We start from the raw sequence: 17,793 nt of genomic DNA, 5'->3' as shown, positions 1-17,793 counted from the left end.
GATACACCTGTAGATGTATAAGAAAAATCAGTGCCGACTGACATTCAATCATTTTGTGCTCGCATCATAAAACATATACATAGATAAACTGCAGTTAGCCAAAATTAAATGTTAAGTCAACATCAGCCATTAGCTAATGAATACAACAAACTATCAATGTTTCATTTTGTCTGTCTCTGTTCTACCTCAGAAGACCACAAAGCAGAGGGGTTCGTCTCATCCCAGCGACACTTGAGGCAGATGGCTCATCAATAATGTAATGTGATTTCACTATTACCAGGTTTACATGCATACATTCACTCCACAGAAGCTAAAGTAGCACAGAAGTATGAAAGAGCCGCAGATATCTTTCAGAAAATATGGCACAGCATCAAAAAACTAACACTAGGCGTCTTGAGTCCTTTTAACACCAGAATGTTTAAACAGAATACAAGCCGCAAATCTTAAAAATTAGATTACAGCTATTAGAGCTGCAAACCAACAATTTAAGCTTAAACATTCTCTCTGTTGTTAAATGAAAGCAAAAGAGATGTTAAGTGATAAAGAGAAATCCTGGACGAGCCCCCAATTTGTCACCCCAGGTCAAGGGTTCATGGGTCAAACTACTACTTTTCGTTAGATATTTTGGCCTGTCCTAGCCCTTAAGTTATGTTTGTGTTCTTATTCATTGTGTGAACTGCTGGCAAAATTGTTTTTCCTCAAACCTCACAATAAAAAAACAAAACAAAACACAAGTACCTGCGGAGGTTTCTTAAACAGTAACATGTTGGCCATCTCTCTTTATTTTACACTTCACTTTATTTTATGTTTTAAATTATTCAAGTCAGAGGTCCACAATTTGAGAAAGTCTATTAGATTAAACTATTAATGTTTATTTCATTACAATTCACTCTGTAGAGATCACCATAAACCTCCATGACAAATACTCCTATACATTATAAAACGTACTGTTGATCACAATTCGTAATAGCTGCAATGACAATCATATTTCTCACGTGCCCTTTCAACACCCTTCGGCTTTCCATCAAAGACAGAACCAACATTGTAAAATTTCCTAAGTAGTACAGAAAATCTGGCCCAGTTTTCTTATCAGTCTGAACAAACACAGAGGATGATGAGAGTTGTCTGCAGTGGCCTGTCGGCTCTGGGCTGGGCTTTGCTGGAGGCGGCGTGATAGGATTCAGCATGCAGCTTTATTACACTTTATTCCAGCCCAGTTGCTTTGATTCGATCCAAACAGAAGGGCTTTTTCTTCATTAACTGGCATAAGATCATACCAGTGTCTATTCATTCCTTTACTGCTTTTCAATATGTGGTTGCTCTAATTATTTAAAAAAAAAGGAGGACATGAAGTTGTGCTAAGGGATAAGTTGCATTGGGTACAATATGTGTGTGTCTATCTTTCTTTCTATTTCCCTGGCTGTGTGGGTGTGCAAGTTGAGAGTTAGTGCTTGTACATCACTGTATAATGACTTTAAATTATCTTTTATTGCTGGTGCAATCATACAGAACCAGTCACTGCATGGCTGCTAGATATATAAAACATGCCACACACACACACACACACACACACACACACACACACACACACACGTTGGGTTTACATGTTTTATGGGGACATTCCATAGGCATAATGGTTTTCATACTGTACAAACCGTATTTTCTATGGCCCTACACCTAAACCTAGCCCTCATAGGAGATTGTGCACACTTTTACTTCCTCAAAAAAACTCATTGTGCATGATTTATAAGCCTGTTTCCTCATGGGGACCTAAGAAATGTCCCCACAAGGTCAAAATCTACTGGTATTACTATCCTTGTGGGGACATTTGGTCCCCACAACGTGATGAATACCAGGTACACACACACACACACACACACACACACACACACACACACACACACACACACACACACACACACACACACACACACACACACACACCTTCCAGGTCAAATAAACTTCAACTTACTGCAAAAATCCCAACCCTACACTTGTTGTTCAAGGCCACAGCCTGTGATTTAAACAAAGTGGACAAGCAAGCACAGATTTACAGCATCATTGTTGGAAACTAGGAAAGGGTTCTGTCCTATTATGTTCACCTATCTGTATGATATGTCTATGAGCAGATTTATACTTGTAAGCCAACAACAACAACAAAAAAAAAATAATGCCGTTTACTTCATACACATTCCTGAGAATATATTTAATCTGTGTAAAAACTGTTTTCCTGCTGACATGCTATTAGATAATGTTAACAAAAAGGCAAAAGTGTAGACATAACAGAATAGCCTTCAATCTGACTATACAGTATTTGCTACAATATACCCATTTTCACCAACTACGGATGGACAAAAGACATTCCTTCTCATTGAATATCAGAAATGTGTCACATTAAGGGAAGTAAACTGAGTTGTGAATGGCAATTTTTGCCTTGGGTATAAGACTACGATATTAAACCAGTAACACTGCTTTTAAAACCACAGAGGACTAAGGAGTCTATTAACAATTATACAATTTACTATATTTTTTTCACCCTCAGGCCATCTATGATGTAGAGGAGATGGTTTTTTGGGGGGGATTTGGGGAAATTTAGCATTACATAATTTGCCCACCGTTGGATCCACTGCAGTGAATGGGTGCCATTAGAATGAGAGTCTAAACAGCTGATAAAAACCATCACAATAAACCACGAGTCCATCATTTAGGCAATTTAACTTCAAACCAGTGAAAAAGCCCATCATCTGTTGTCCTATCACATCAAGATTCCCCACCATATTTGTTTAGAACCGTTTTCACTTGCTCAACAATGGATCCACTGCAGTGAATGGGTGCCGTCAGAATGAGAGTCCAAACTGCTTATAAAAAAAACACAATTCACGAGTAATAATTCGGATGACTTCAGTTCATCAGTTAACGTCTTGAAAAGTGAAAAAGCTGCATGTTTTTAAGAAACAAATCCATCATCAAAACATAACTTCAAACCACTGCTTTCAGGTAAAATAGCTGGATACAGAGTTCTATATCCATAATATTAATATTACTACTTTAGTGAAAACGTAGTCTTGACTCAATCAGGAGAGAAATATACACAGAACAAGCACAGTTTACACGGCACGGTTTAAGTGAAAACCATCCAAAACAGTTCTAAACAAATATGGTGGATTTTGATGTGAGAGGACAGCAGGGAATGGACTTTTTCACTGGTTTAAAGTTAAAATGTCGTAATGATGCACTTGTTTCTACAAGCTTCTCACTTCAAAAGACTAACTTGTTGATTATTGTTATGTTTTTAAATCAGCTGTTTGACATCTCTAGAGAAATTCTAAGAGGATCCGTTGGTGAACAAAAGATGTAATGCTAAATTTCTCCAAATATGTTCTACCCTCAGGCCATCTAAGATTCAAGTAATTTTTCAGCTAAATTTTAGTTTTTGGGTGAAAAATTATCCCTTTAACCCATACATTGTTAATGTCCAGTTAACATGAAGCCACCAGGAGGCACTATACACATAGCTGGCAAGACTCTAAAGGATTGCTAACAAACGTGTATGAAAACACATTATGTAATTGATTATTGACAAGAAATAAAACTATACTGATTTACTGCGAGCACAAGAACACTGTATGTCACAAATCATTTCACACATAAGGCTTGCAGACAATGAAGAACCTTTCACAAGTAATGCGCACAAGTCAATAGGGCATTAATTAAGACAGAATATGCGAGAAAAACATTATTATTTATCAATAACTTGCAGAAGTCTACAAGCATTTTTTCCACATGAAACCACCAGCTATGGAAAGGTCATCATCTAGATTCTGGGAAGCAGAAATGCACAGATGTGCACGTCTGCAATCGATTGCACTGTACAGCAAAACAGAGGCATGGACAGAGGCCTGGAAGGAAGGAATGAAAGCTAGCCTGTAATTGAAAGGGTCTTTAATGTGGATTGGCTGGCTGGGCTGTGTGTGACCTACACTGTGAGTGAGTGTACGTCTGCGATCGTACGCGTCTCCAGAATCTCAAACAGATGCTATGGAGTTACATAGGAGACTAGGAACTAAATACGCACCAAGTAGAAAGCCCTGTTCTTTATGTCATCGTATCAGTCATGGAAAAAATAAATATATAACTGCACATAATCACTCTAGGGGTGGGCTTTTCATTATTCATCAGCCTTCTTGCAGCACAGCAATCTCCCAAATGGCCTCCTTTCGACTCTAAATCTTTAAAAATGGACTCGGTCACAACAAGCACATACATCTCCACGGTAATTCCCCTCCCTTTTCCACATATACTTATATGGTTGCATTGTATATGGGTGCTTTATCTCAGTCTGACCCTGTCAAGAGAGTGCAATGGATGCCTGATGCTGCTTGTTTAGTAGTGCTGATTTGTCGCATAACACTAAGCAAATATTTGAGCGCCTGAAAGGAAACACTCTGGAATTTTTCAAGCTCTCAAATCTTCTAAATCTCCTCCTCTCTTGAGTTTCGCTCCAGCCTTGATGCTATATTGCAACCCACCAGTTTAAATCAACTGCCAGCTTTGAACTAGACAGTCACAACCCTAAAGAACATTTTTTTTTAAATAGTTGAATTTGTCAAATACCACAAAAACATGGCATTTCTGAAATGTAGAATTAAAATTCAAAGAGGACATCAGATGCACATTTTCCACAAGTTGGTATGATTCTTTATGGTCTTTATGAAATGCTGTGTTCTGTGCTGTGAAAGCAAGTTTGTTTTGTTTTCATTGCCAAAAGATGATGTGAAGAATCAGTGGTTAAAATATCATTCCATGACACCACAGCAATACAATTTAAATCTTTTGTTGTGTGCTCATCATTTTACAGAGGACTGCTTGGCTTTTATCTTCTTTGGTTTCTAATCTTGTTTCTTTGGACTAACAAGTGTCTCCAAACCACAATCTGTAAGTATGATTGATACATTATGTGTACAGTCGTGGCCAAAAGTTTTGAGAATTACATAAATATTGGAAATTGTAAAAGTTGCTGCTTAAGTTTTTATAATAGCAATTTGCATATACTCCAGAATGTTATGAAGAGTGATCAGATGAGTTGCATAGTCCATCTTTGCCATGAAAATTAACTTAATCCCCCAAAAAAACTTTCCACTGCATTTCATTGCTGTCTTTAAAGGACCTGCTGAGATCATTTCAGTAATCGTCTTGTTAACTCAGGTGAGAATGTTGACGAGCACAAGGCTGGAGATCATTATGTCAGGCTGATTGGGTTAGAATGGCAGCATTGACATGTTAAAAGGAGGGTGATGCTTGAAATCATTGTTCTTCCATTGTTGACCATGGTGACCTGCAAAGAAATGCATGCAGCCATCATTGCGTTGCATAAAAATGGCTTCACAGGTAAGGATATTGTGGCTACGAAGATTTTACCTAAATCAACAATTTATAGGATCATCAAGAACTTCAAGGAAAGAGGTTCAATTCTTGTTAAGAAGGCTTCAGGGCATCCAAGAAAGTCCAGCAAGCGCCAGGATCGTCTCCTAAAGAGGATTCAGCTGCGGGATCAGAGTGCCACCAGTGCAGAGCTTGCTCAGGAATGGCAGCAGGCAGCTGAGAGCGCATCTGCACACACAGTGAGGCCAAGACTTTTGGAAGATGGCCTGGTGTCAAGAAGGGCAGCAAAGAAGCCACTTCTCTCCAAAAAAAAAAACATCAGGGACAGATTGATCTTCTGCAAAAAGTATGGCGAATGGACTGCTGAGGACTGGGGCAAAGTCATATTCTCCGATGAAGCCTCTTTCCGATTGTTTGGGGCATCTGGAAAAAGGCTTGTCCGGAGAAGAAAAAGTGAGCGCTACCATCAGTCCTGTGTCATGCCAACAGTAAAGCATCCTGAGACCATTCATGTGTGGGGTTGCTTCTCATCCAAGGGAGTGGGCTCACTCACAATTTTGCCCAAAAACACAGCCATGAATAAAGAATGGTACCAAAACACCCTCCAACAGCAACTTCTTCCAACAATCCAACAACAGTTTGGTGAAGAACAATGCATTGTCCAGCACGATGGAGCACAGTGCCATAAGGCAAAAGTGATAACTAAGTGGCTCGGGGACCAAAACGTTGAAATTTTGGGTCCATGGCCTGGAAACTCCCCAGATCTTAATCCCATTGAGAACTTGTGGTCAATCCTCAAGAGGCGGGTGGACAAACAAAAACCTTTATGCACCTTTACATAAGACCAAATGTAGTCCTCTAATCAGTTCTTAAAGTAACACTCCACTTTTTTTGGAAATAGGCTCGTTCTCCAACTCCCCCGAGTTAATAAGTTGAGTTTTACTGTTTTTAAATCCATTCAGTCGTTCTCCTGTTCTGCCGATATCACATTTAGCATAGCTTAGCATAGATCATTGAATCCTATTAGACCAATAGCATTGCGCTCAAAAATGACCAACGAGTTTCAGTATTTGTTCTATTTTAAACTTGACTCTTCTGCAGTTATATTGTGTACTAAGACCGGCGGAAAATGTAAAGATGGGATTTTCTAGGCCGATAAGATTAGGAACTACACTCCCATTCCGGCGTAATAGTCAAGGAAGTTTGCTGCCGTACCATGGCCGAAGCAGGCGCAGTAATATCACGCAGCACAGCGTGACCAATTGCATGCACAGGGAGCATTCCTCGTTGGAAGTTCCCTAGCTGGGAACTAATTTCAGGCGCTGCGTGATATTAATGCGCCTGCTGCATCCATATTACGGCAGCAAACTTCCTTGACTATTACACCGAAATGGGAGTGTAGTTCCTAATCTTATCGGCCTAGAAAATATTTTACATTTTACTTTACATTTTCCGCCATCTTAGTACACGATATAACTGCAGAAGAGTCAAGTTTTAAATAGGACAAATACCGAAAATCGTTGGTTATTTTTGAACGCGATGCTATTGGTCTAATAGGATTCAATGATCTATGCTAAGCTATGCTAAAAGTGATATCGGCAGAACAGGAGAACGACTGAATGGATTTAAAAACAGTAAAACTCAACTTATTAACTCGGGGGAGTTGGAGAACGAGCCTATTTCCAAAAAAAGTGGAGTGTTACTTTAAGAACTGATTAGAGGACTACATTTGGTCTTATGTAAAGGTGCATCAGGGTTGCCAGATTTTCACAATAAAACCTGCCCAATTGCTACTGAAAACTAGCCCAAAGTGTGGCAGGTGTCCCTCATTAAAAATTGCGTTCCGGGGTGCAAAATACACACTTTTTGCCAGGGTTCCTCTGGTAAATTTGCATTCCTGGGGCTAAATATGACGTTTTTGGGGTCGCTTCAACCCGCGGACATCAAAAACAACCGTGGACTTGGCAACACAGATGGTAGCACTTGCTAACTTGCTCAAGTACTCTCTCTCACAACAGGCTTGGCCAGCTTGGAGCAGCCAATCAGAGCAGAGTAAGGGAGGAGTTTACAGACATGCTCAAAACTGGTTCGAACGAACCGTTTTGAAATCATTAACATGACAATGTTTAAATGTATATTCTGAGAAAATTATGTTTTCTGATCTTAGATGCATTTAAACCTGTTGTAGGGGACTCCAACAAAATGTTAGGACACTTACCTTACCTGCTCTTTAAAATTCTCAATGGTTGTGTAAAACAACATTTTTACCTTGTTCACAACAACCCGTTTCAGTGCATGGCTCTTTAAATGACAATGAGCTACTGCTCATCTCACTTCTCTCTTCCATTTTTTGTGTATTCGGTGGCATTTTACTGTCAAAAACACTAATCCACTGTGTCCTCAGTGGCTCTGCTGTTGTGAAAAAATTAAGACTTATGTTCACTTTTACATCGAACTACAAAACACCTGCGTTGTTTACGAGACATTGTTGCTACAGCTACTCAAGCACGGAGAAAATGGAGGACAGCACATAACTGGCTGAGGGTGGAAATATGCTAATACTTGCAGTACGTCAGTAGTCGTGGGCGGGGCCTGAGCAGTATGACATCATAATGATTAGCAAATCAAAACAGCTTGATAACTGAGATTGTTTAGGTTTTTTGGGGATTAAAAAAAAGGAGTGAATGGATTTTTATTATTGTAGGGTGGTTATGTTCACTAGAGATCTTCTCGTCTCCTAAAATTTGTACCTAACCCTGATGTGCATAGACCCAATGAAATTAGATCTGCAAACGTTTTTGTCTTAATTTAGTTTTTTATTCTCCATCTTCTACATTATGCATGTTAACTATTGCCTTTCTCTAATGTGCATGTGAGGTCTAGGCAGTGACCAAAAGGTCAGGGTCTCTTACTTGCAAATGCCGTCCTCGGCGTCCTCCAGGCCAAAGCGAGGATCAAAGGTCAGCTGGATCCTGGAACTTTCTGTGACTGCCACCAGCCGCCACACTATAACTGTATTCCGGGGATATGTGTTGGGGAAGTCAGGACTCTGAATAATTCCATCCCCTGTGACACTAAGGACCTTCTCGTGTTGAGACTCATGCACTCCTACAGAACAGAGAGAGTGGAAAAAAAGGTTTATTAAAACATTTCTGAACCTGCATAACTCAGAGTGGAGAAAGAACACACTGTACAGTCATTTCAGAATAGTTCTTTTTTCATTAATGCAAATTAACATCAAACCGGATTTAGCTTCTGCTGCATCACATTAAATCCCAAATAATATGGATTATGCAGTACACTGTGTGAGTACTACATAATTGATCACACAAAGACAGGATGAACCAAACCTAAGACTCGACTTCTGTTTTTTATTGAGCATTGATTGACTGCAAACCTGATAATCACATTAAGGGAGCGATAAAAGGAAACCACGGAAATGATTTTGCCTTGTCAATACCATAAAACCAGCAGAACGATGTTCTACCATTTGCTAACACAGCATATGCTTGTGTATCAAAGCAATATTGTGGTTTGATCTTGCTTCACCATAATAGCATTCCACTATATATCTAGATAAGAACGATCAATCAGTAGCTATAAAGTTTTATTTATAGTGACACAACAGCTGGCAATGGCATAGTTGTAGCAGTAAGATAAGAATTAAAGCTACGTCAAAAAAAACTTGTTTGGGTGGAGGAAACTTGTGAAGGCTACTAGGACAGATTGTGCTGCTACAATCAATTGTATCTTTAAGAGCTCTGATAGTTTAATAGTTCAGAGAAATCTAAGGCTGAAGAAGTCGTTTTGAGCTCAGCGCTTCTGATGATTACTTACTGATTTACTTGCCTTGTTGTTATGACAAGATTTAGCAAGTTGTTCCTCCCCAGAGGAAAAAAGTATAATGGCTTCTTCAGTACAGAACAAATAAAAGCACATTTTACCTGCAGCTTTGCCAGGAAAGGGAAAACAAGCTCATAGAATACGATTTCACTTGAAATTGTTACCCAGAGGTCATTATTCTTAATTGTCTTCACTTAATCCTTGTTTCACACTGTTACTCTGGGTTAGTAATTAGTCTTCAGGAGTCAGGATTCGAGATGTAACATTCTGTATTTGTAAAGTGCTTTTTTGGATGTTTTTGAGATTAATAACTTTGATTAAACAAGTACAATGTGTGACAAACACACAAGTTTATATATATATATATATATATATATATATATATATATATATATATATATATATATAAAAAACACTTGTCCATCAGTAGAAATATGGCCATGCATATCTGCATTGGTTAAATTTAGTTATTGGTCATCATTTGTGAGAATGTACAAAGTGCATGAATATTTAATAAGGTAACCACTGAGGCGTTATGATTGGTTGCTTGTTTGTTTTAACAATGTGTCATTTTATCATTCAAACTCCATAACCCAGGGTTAAAGGGATCGTTCACTCAAAAATGAAAAAATTACCCTCACTGTAAAAAAAAAAAAAAAAAAAACTATTTGTTGAATCAACCTAACATAATTTGTTACCTGGCTGCCTTCAAATTTTAAGTTCAGTCAACTCAAAGTTTAGTCAACTTAAAATGTTAAGTTGTGCTAAGTGACAACTTAGATATTTGAGTTGATTCAACTTAAAATTAAGACAGCCAGGTAACTTACCCAGCTTTTTTAAAGTCAACTCAAATATCTAAGTTGACTATTAGTACAACTTAACATTTCAAGTTGACTAAACTTATTTGAGCTGACTGAACTTAAAATTTTAAGGCAGCAGGATAACAAATTTAAGTTTACTAAACAAATTGTGTTTTTTGTTTTTTTCAGTGTATGATTTACTCATTCTCAAGCCATCCTAGGTGTATATGACTTTGTTCATTCAGGGGAATACAATCAGAGTTATATTAAAAAAATATCCTGGCTCTTCGGAGCTTTATAATGGCAGTGAATGGCTGTTGAGATTTTGAAGTCCGAAAAAGTGCATCCATCCACCTTAAAAAGTACTCCACACAGCTCCAGAAGTTTAATACAGGCCTTCTAAAAAGAATCGATGCATTTGTGTAAGAAAAAAAATATCCGTAGCCTATATAAAACTTTACAAATCATAACCTCTCACATCCGCTAACTGTTGTATGCGTGTTCAGAGTCTCCTCTTGGCTTATACTGAATTTTTCCGACATATTTCTTTGTAAATCCTTGTTTCATACTTCTAATTCCTAAATGTTGTTTTGTTCGGCTCTCTCCACTGTGTTTGTCAAAGTTAGCGAAGCTAGAGATTACGGTTTATGAAGTTTTAAATATGGATATTTTCCTTACCCAAATGCATTGATTCACTTCACAAGGCTTTTATTAACCACCTAGAGCCATGTGGAGCTCATTTTATGATGGATGGATGCACTTTATTGGACTTCAAAATTTCAGCAGCCATTCACTGCCATTATAAAACTTGGAAGAGCCGGTATATTTTTAAACATATCTATGATTGTATTTATCTGAAAGAAGAACGTCATACACCTTGAATGGCTTGAGGGTGAGTAAATCATGGGATAATTATATTTTTAGGTGAAATATCCCTTTAAGTCAAAACAACCTGGCCTTTACCTGGGGTTTAAAAGGACATTAATCCAGGGTTAAGTGGGGTAAGAAAAGCCTACAAGTCTTTTTACATCTGCTGATGCACTTCAGCCAACATTTCACAAGCGTTACATCACAGCAAAGAGAACTAATAAAGAGCCAGCCTGAAAATACTGTTCCAAACTAGGTAGAAGCAATACTTAGAAATGGACACTTGTTTCCTGTCCAATAAAATGTTATTGAATTCTGCAAGAGGATTGAAATCTATCTTATCCTGTTGTACTAGGTTCAGAAAAGATGTTTGATGCAAACAGACAGCTGTTGAAATGCAACACCAGTGCTGTTTTTTACAGGCCTGTCACATTCAGAGCCCACCCAAGGGAAATGCACACAGATTTTCTTTCACGCTCCACTCCCTGAACACACACGTGTCCACACACACAGCGCTCCCTCAAGTTGTGTGGCAAAGCCAGAGTGTCAATAGGTATCTTGATCTGTTACAGTGATGGTACAAGATCTGCAATGCTCTTTCCGGGCTATCTAAATTACATAACACAGGAACTATAACCCCAGCACTTTCCTGTGCTGTATTTGTAGACATCAATACACAACGGATAAGCTATCAAAAAAATGAGTCACTGCTTCCTTTCCGGCAAGTGCTAATTATCATGGCACAATGGGAGTCCTAAACAGGTTGACTTTCACTGTATGGACAAATATTTTTTTCTGTAGTTTCACAGAAGACTGAAAGTCATACAGGTTGGAACCAAAGTTAGAATGAGTAAAAAGAACAATACTAATTTTCCAGTTTCTGTTTATTTGTCAATTCTTTTATTGTTAGGATTGGCGAATGGCTTATTTATTCTCTTCATGGTCTGGATGACAGATCCCATCACAAGCAGAAGTTAATACTAAATGATGTTTCAGGAGTCACTGGAAGAGAAACGACTGAACCACTGGGGTTTCGGAAAAGTTCTGGGGAACAGCTTTAACCCCTGAGGTGTGTCCGCAACCACAAGAGATAGAAATCCGATCACTCTGACATCCGTAACTGAAGGAAAGAGCAGAGAGAGGAAGATAAAAAAAGAATCTGTTTAGAAAATCAAAATTCAATATGTTTGACTAAGACTCTGTGTGACTTGTTTATAATAGGCAGGAGGAAAAATTTAGAGTGGAAAAAAGAAAAGACGACTGATATAATTTCTCTCTGTAAACATGACAGAGGCTGCTTTGATGTCTCTTTCTCATGTCGTGATTAATTGCACTCGAGGGAGGAGATGTGAAAGACAATACACAAGTCACTTTGAACAGTCAAACTTTGTGCACATCCAAAAAGTACCCTTAAAAAAAAAAAAAACTGCATTTGGCACGCAGAAACCTGGCATGCCCTGCTAACTATTGCCCACGTAGAATAGACACATTTTCAATGTTTGGGAGGCAAAGCAAGATCATTCATGCTCTCCAGAGTTGAGGAGCATTTTGTGTGAAACATATCCAAACAAAAGAGCCCGAGGCCCGTGGAACAGTGTTGAACACCTCAGATCTGTTTGCAGCACAAGCCTAAACCCTTTATAGACTCAGTTATATAAACAGATCAGGAGTCGGCTGCAGCTGCCAAGGTCTTTGAAGTCCCTTGAAATGAAAAAGAAAGGGCCTTTCCTCAGCATGTTACAGCATTTGCCCAGCTGACTGACAGCTTCTTGTCAAGCTCTGTATTAATGTTTATAATTCTCTTAGGTTTCTGGCATTAAGACAGGCCCTTTCTTATTGAGGCCTGTGACTGTAAGCTGCTACAAGTTCTTGGAAGGAAGTATAAGGTGAATTCCTGTTCTCAAAATGCTAATGTAACAAGAGCAGATGTAGCTGATGTCTTACTGGAAATAAAATGGAGGGTGAGTCAGTGCTCTGCATCATTTAGAATTAAATGAATACAACCAACTCAATTTCAATTAAATCCAGAATATCAATTTAGTACCAAAACAAGCAAATAGGATGCAAAATGTTCATATTTGATTAACAATGCCTTCCATTTTATGGACCATGTACACTGCATTTCCTAGATTTAAAAAAAGATCTGCAAACAACTTGGAAAACGCAGCTGACTTAAAGGTTCTTATTGGCATCTGTGATTCCATTAAGAATCTTTGACATCTATAGAACGTTTCTATTGTGCAAAACATTCTATACAGTGTAAAACAGTTATTGTAAAGAACTCAACAATGAAAGTAGAAGTAATTTGGGAACCCAAAATTGTTCTTCTGTGAAATCCCTTTTGGGAGCATTACTTTTAATACCGCATATACAGTTGAAGTCAAACGTTTACATACACAGAATTTACCAAAATAATAGGGATCATACAAAATGCATGTTTTTTTTTTTTTAGATATTTCACATAAAAGATGTTTACATAAAGTCCACAAGAGAAAATAGTAGTTGAATTTATAAAAATGACTGTTCAAAAAAGTTTACATACACTTTATTCTTAATACTGTTTTTTTTTTTGTTGTTGTTTAGTGAAAGTTGTTCATGAGTTCCTCGTTTGTCCTGAACAGATAAACTGCCCGCTATTCTTTAGAAAAAACCCTTCAGGTCACAAATTCTTTGGTTTTTCAGCATTTTTGTGTATTTGAATAATTTCCAACAATGACTGTATGATTTTGAGATCCATCTTTTCACACTGAGGACAACTACTGGATTCATATGCAACTATTACAGAAGGTTCAAACGCTCACTGATGCTTCAGAAGGAAATATGATGCATTAAGATCAGCGTAAATTTAACTTATTTTGTCTTTTGGGGAACATGCAATTATCTTCTGTAGCTTCTGAAGGGCAGTACCAAAAAAAAAAAAAAAAGTGATATTAGGCAAAATAAGAAAAATGTTCACACTGTCACTCTGTTTAAAAGTTTACACCCCTGGCTCTTAATGCATCGTTTTTCCTTCTGAAGCATCAGTGAGCATTTGAACCTTCTGTAATAGTTGCATATGAGTCCTTCAGTTGTCCTCAGTGTGAAAACAAGAAGAATGAAAATTATACAGTCATTGTTGGAAAGGGTTCAAATACACAAAGATGCTGAAAAACCAAAGAATCTCTGGGACCTGAAGGACTTTTCTGAAGAACAGCGGGCAGTTTAACTTTTCAGGACAAACAAGGGACTCATGAACAACCATCCCTAAACAAAAGAAAAAAAACACAGCTGTGGATCATTCATGTAACAAAATAGTAATAGGAATCAAGTGTATGTAAACTTTTGAATGGGGGAACTATTGTTTTCTCTTGTGGACTATATGTAAACATCTTTTATGTGAAATATCTTATTCAGGCCAGTACTAAATAAAAAAAATAACAAAATGTATGCATGTATGATCCCTCTAATTTTAGTAAAATAATAACATTTGCAGATTCTGCAAGGTGTATGTAAACTTTTGACTTCATCTGTAGGTATGATTTATCAGACTAAATGATCTTATTGTTTGTTTTGTTGCAAAACTTAAAAACCCTCCATGTGTGACTGCACTTAATTCAAGATCAGTAAAACTCATCTTCCTGTCAACTTCCTGAGATGCAGGGCAAATTCAACCAGCATTCACGCTCAATATTAAAAAGAACAATACATTTTGCACAACCTTGGATTTAGTAACATCTTGTATCTAAAACCCCAACAAACCACTTCAAATGGTGCTGATAAGACTACTGTCCAAAGAGTCATAAAAACCTGTTGTTCATTAAGATTTTCCATTTAAAAAGTAAGACGACAGCATATTATGACTGATACTTAAACAAGGAACAGTGCGTTTTACATGCCTTTTAACGAATGAGCTCTTAAAACAGAACAGGGTAATTATACGCCGCCGCATGCCTCTGAGAAACACTCCGTACATAATTTCTTGGGGGAAAAAAACTTAAAGAATAAGTGAGAGGGATTTTGCAGTTTAAATACAAAAATGCAAGGAAAAATAACACTTCGTAATGCCTCAAACATCCCAAAAATGAAGTGCACAAATACAATAATGGTTGATGTTCACTGACAGAATGAAGGTTTGTCATTGAAACTAAACCTCAGCTTTGACACTAAAACTTCCTTGTTTGATTTTTGAAATTTAGGCTCGGTAGGAATTGAGAGAGATTCCGTGTCTATGCTTTGAGATGACCTCATCTCTGGGTTAAATAATGTCATATAATGATCAGAGGCTGGCCCCTTGGGTGCATTACCTCAAACATGACTTTTCCTTGACCCATTTCTCTTTTTTTCCCTCCTCTCTCTCTCCTGAGGAGAGCACTACGCTGATTAAGGTAGGAAGCTGAGCATGAATAAATAAGGGCTCACAGTGCTACCATTGTGCCTTGTTCACATGTTAGACCTCAGACTGAGTCCGGAGTTAAATATTAACCTGGAAGCGGTAGAAACAAAGATGGCACAGACATACACGTGAGCATGTGCATCTGGACCTGGGCAAGTGTCTAAACACAAACAAAAAACAGAGAGAAAGAAGAAAATGTTACTCACAACAACCTCAACTCATCATGATGTATTAACACTTTCACTGTATAGACAAAATTAGGCATTCTTCAGGATATCTTTTTATGCTCCACAGAAGATATAAGTCAAACGGGTTTGGGACGACATGCAGGTAATTACAGAACTGTTTATTTTGGATGAACTATCCCTCTAATTTGACAATGCACATTTAGGCTTCAATCAAGAGAAATGCAGTAAGGAAAATGTTACTTTATGATAGCTTATTGCACTTAAAACCAAAGCTCAGGCCTATGCTTTTTTTTAAAGGAGTAGTTCACTTTCAGAACAAAAATTTACAGATAATGTACTCACCCCCTTGTCATCCAAGATGTTTTTCTTTCTTCAGTCGTACAGAAATGATGTTTTTTGAGGAAAACATTTGAGGACTTCTCTCCATATAATGGACTTATGAGTTTGAACTCCCAAAATGCAGTTTAAATGCATCTTCAAAGGGCTCTGAATGATCCCAGCTGTGTAAGAAGGGTCTTATCTAGCGAAACCATTGGTTATTTTCTAAAAACATTTACAAATTTATATACTTTTTAATCTCTACACAGAGTACACACAGAGCTAGACAAGATGAGCATTTAAGGTTAAAAAGTATATAAATTGTCATTTTTTTAGAAAATAAATTGTTTTGCTAGATAAGACCCTTCTTTCCTCGGCTGTGATCGTTTAGAGCCATTTGAAACTGCATTTTGGAAGTTCAAACTCGGGGGCACCATAGAAGTCCATTATATGGAGAGAAATCCTGAAATGTTTTCCTCAAAAAAAACAATTTCCTTACGACTGAAGAAAGACAGACAGACATGAAAATCTTGGATGACAACGGGGTGAGTACATTATCTGTACATTTTTGTTCTGAAAGTGAACTACTCCTTTAATGGGTTCAGAAACTGCAGTGTTACTGCTTACAGAAAAGAGCATAACAATCAATGGAGCTCTTAAAAACGCTTTCGAAACCTCCAGTTGGAAATTTGGCATAATAGCACTACATTTCACTCAATTCATATTTCCCAGTTGTCTGGCAGAAGGCCTTGATGTCCGTATTCATTTCACTCTAGAAAGTTCACGCTGGAGATCGACGCTAGTGCCCGTAACAGCGTTTAACAACATAAAGTGCTAATGTTTCTGATTCCAAGGGACTTGTTCAAGCGCTGTCTGTGTTTTAATCCCCCATATGTCGGGAGCTGACTGCAGCCGGCTGGTGAAACTGTACCCCACGCTTACCATTTCCCCCCCCCCCGTGCATGCTGATTTTACCCCCCTGCTTTTAAGTCGCTCCTACATCTGCTCATGATTAAGGGTTTGCGGCGGTAACTACAGGTGCTGTAAATTCCAGTTCTGGCTTTTTCATATTTATTGCTTTAAGGTTTACAGTTGGGCAGCAAAGAGAAGCAGGGAGAAGGATAGAAAAGGAGAGTGAGGGGGGAGAGACAAGTGAGGGGAACGCAGCATGGGAATTTATCATACCATTAAAAAATAATTTGGCTTCAAAAGCGTCGACTTATTTGGAATGTTTCAATCTGCCGTGCAGATGCTCTGTATGGAGACTCACCACAGGAGTCTGATGCTTTGACTCACCGAATTGCTCAGTTCCTGTTGGCCATTTAGCATCACTTAAGTGGCAAACCTGTTTTCCATATATACTTAAAGCTCTTCACTCTAATAGTAAGTGTTTACATTTACTGATTAGGCGTAAACTTACTAACCAGATGTTGTATAAGGTCAAGGTGAATGCCTCAAACCTTTCATTTTTTATTTTTATAGATCTATTTTCTAATTTCAGCATCATCTGTCTGCCCTCCTGCAATCAGCAGCAAAATGTCAAGGTTTCAGTCAAGGCCAACATCAAAAGGCAATTGACTGACATCTTGAATGAACTCCACGACATTGGTTGTCACACACATACGTCCTTTTCAACACAGGTCACAAATCACACTACAACGTACATAAACAAATCCCTCCAATAGTGATATCTTTTGCTAAATTCAAGATATTGCATGGTCTTTTCATATTGCAGTTGGATTCTTAAAGAGACAGTTCACCTAAAAATGGAAAATCTAATTTTATAGATTCATTCTCATGCATTTGTTTAAACTAATTATTTTCCTGGGTCAAACAACTCTAAAGCATTATAAAAAGCATGTAAATATGTAACAGATTTCCATACTGATGCACAATATTTCAGGTGTAAGTGTAACAGACAGACCACAAATCAAAAATCTATCATATAGCTTCAGAAGACTTGAAAAATAGCTGACTTGTCACATTAACTACAGTGGTGGCCAAAATTATTAGAACACTAGTA

At 37.9% G+C, this 17,793-nt stretch overlaps 1 protein-coding gene across 1 annotated transcript in view; it reads right to left on the bottom strand.

Moving 5' to 3' along the window:
• Nucleotides 1–17,793, bottom strand: part of pdgfc (platelet derived growth factor c) — an 82,933-nt gene that overhangs the window by 23,964 nt on the left and 41,176 nt on the right. The window contains exon 2 of the mRNA XM_073820733.1: nucleotides 8,295–8,490. Within this exon, the coding sequence (XP_073676834.1) occupies nucleotides 8,295–8,490 (196 nt within the window). The remainder of the gene's footprint in view (nucleotides 1–8,294; nucleotides 8,491–17,793) is intronic.

Source organism: Garra rufa, chromosome 16 (genome assembly GCF_049309525.1).
Source record: "Garra rufa chromosome 16, GarRuf1.0, whole genome shotgun sequence".
NCBI classification, from domain to species: domain Eukaryota; kingdom Metazoa; phylum Chordata; class Actinopteri; order Cypriniformes; family Cyprinidae; genus Garra; species Garra rufa.
The sequence above is the reverse complement of the archived record's forward strand: the minus strand, read 5'-3'. Positions and strand labels throughout refer to the sequence as shown.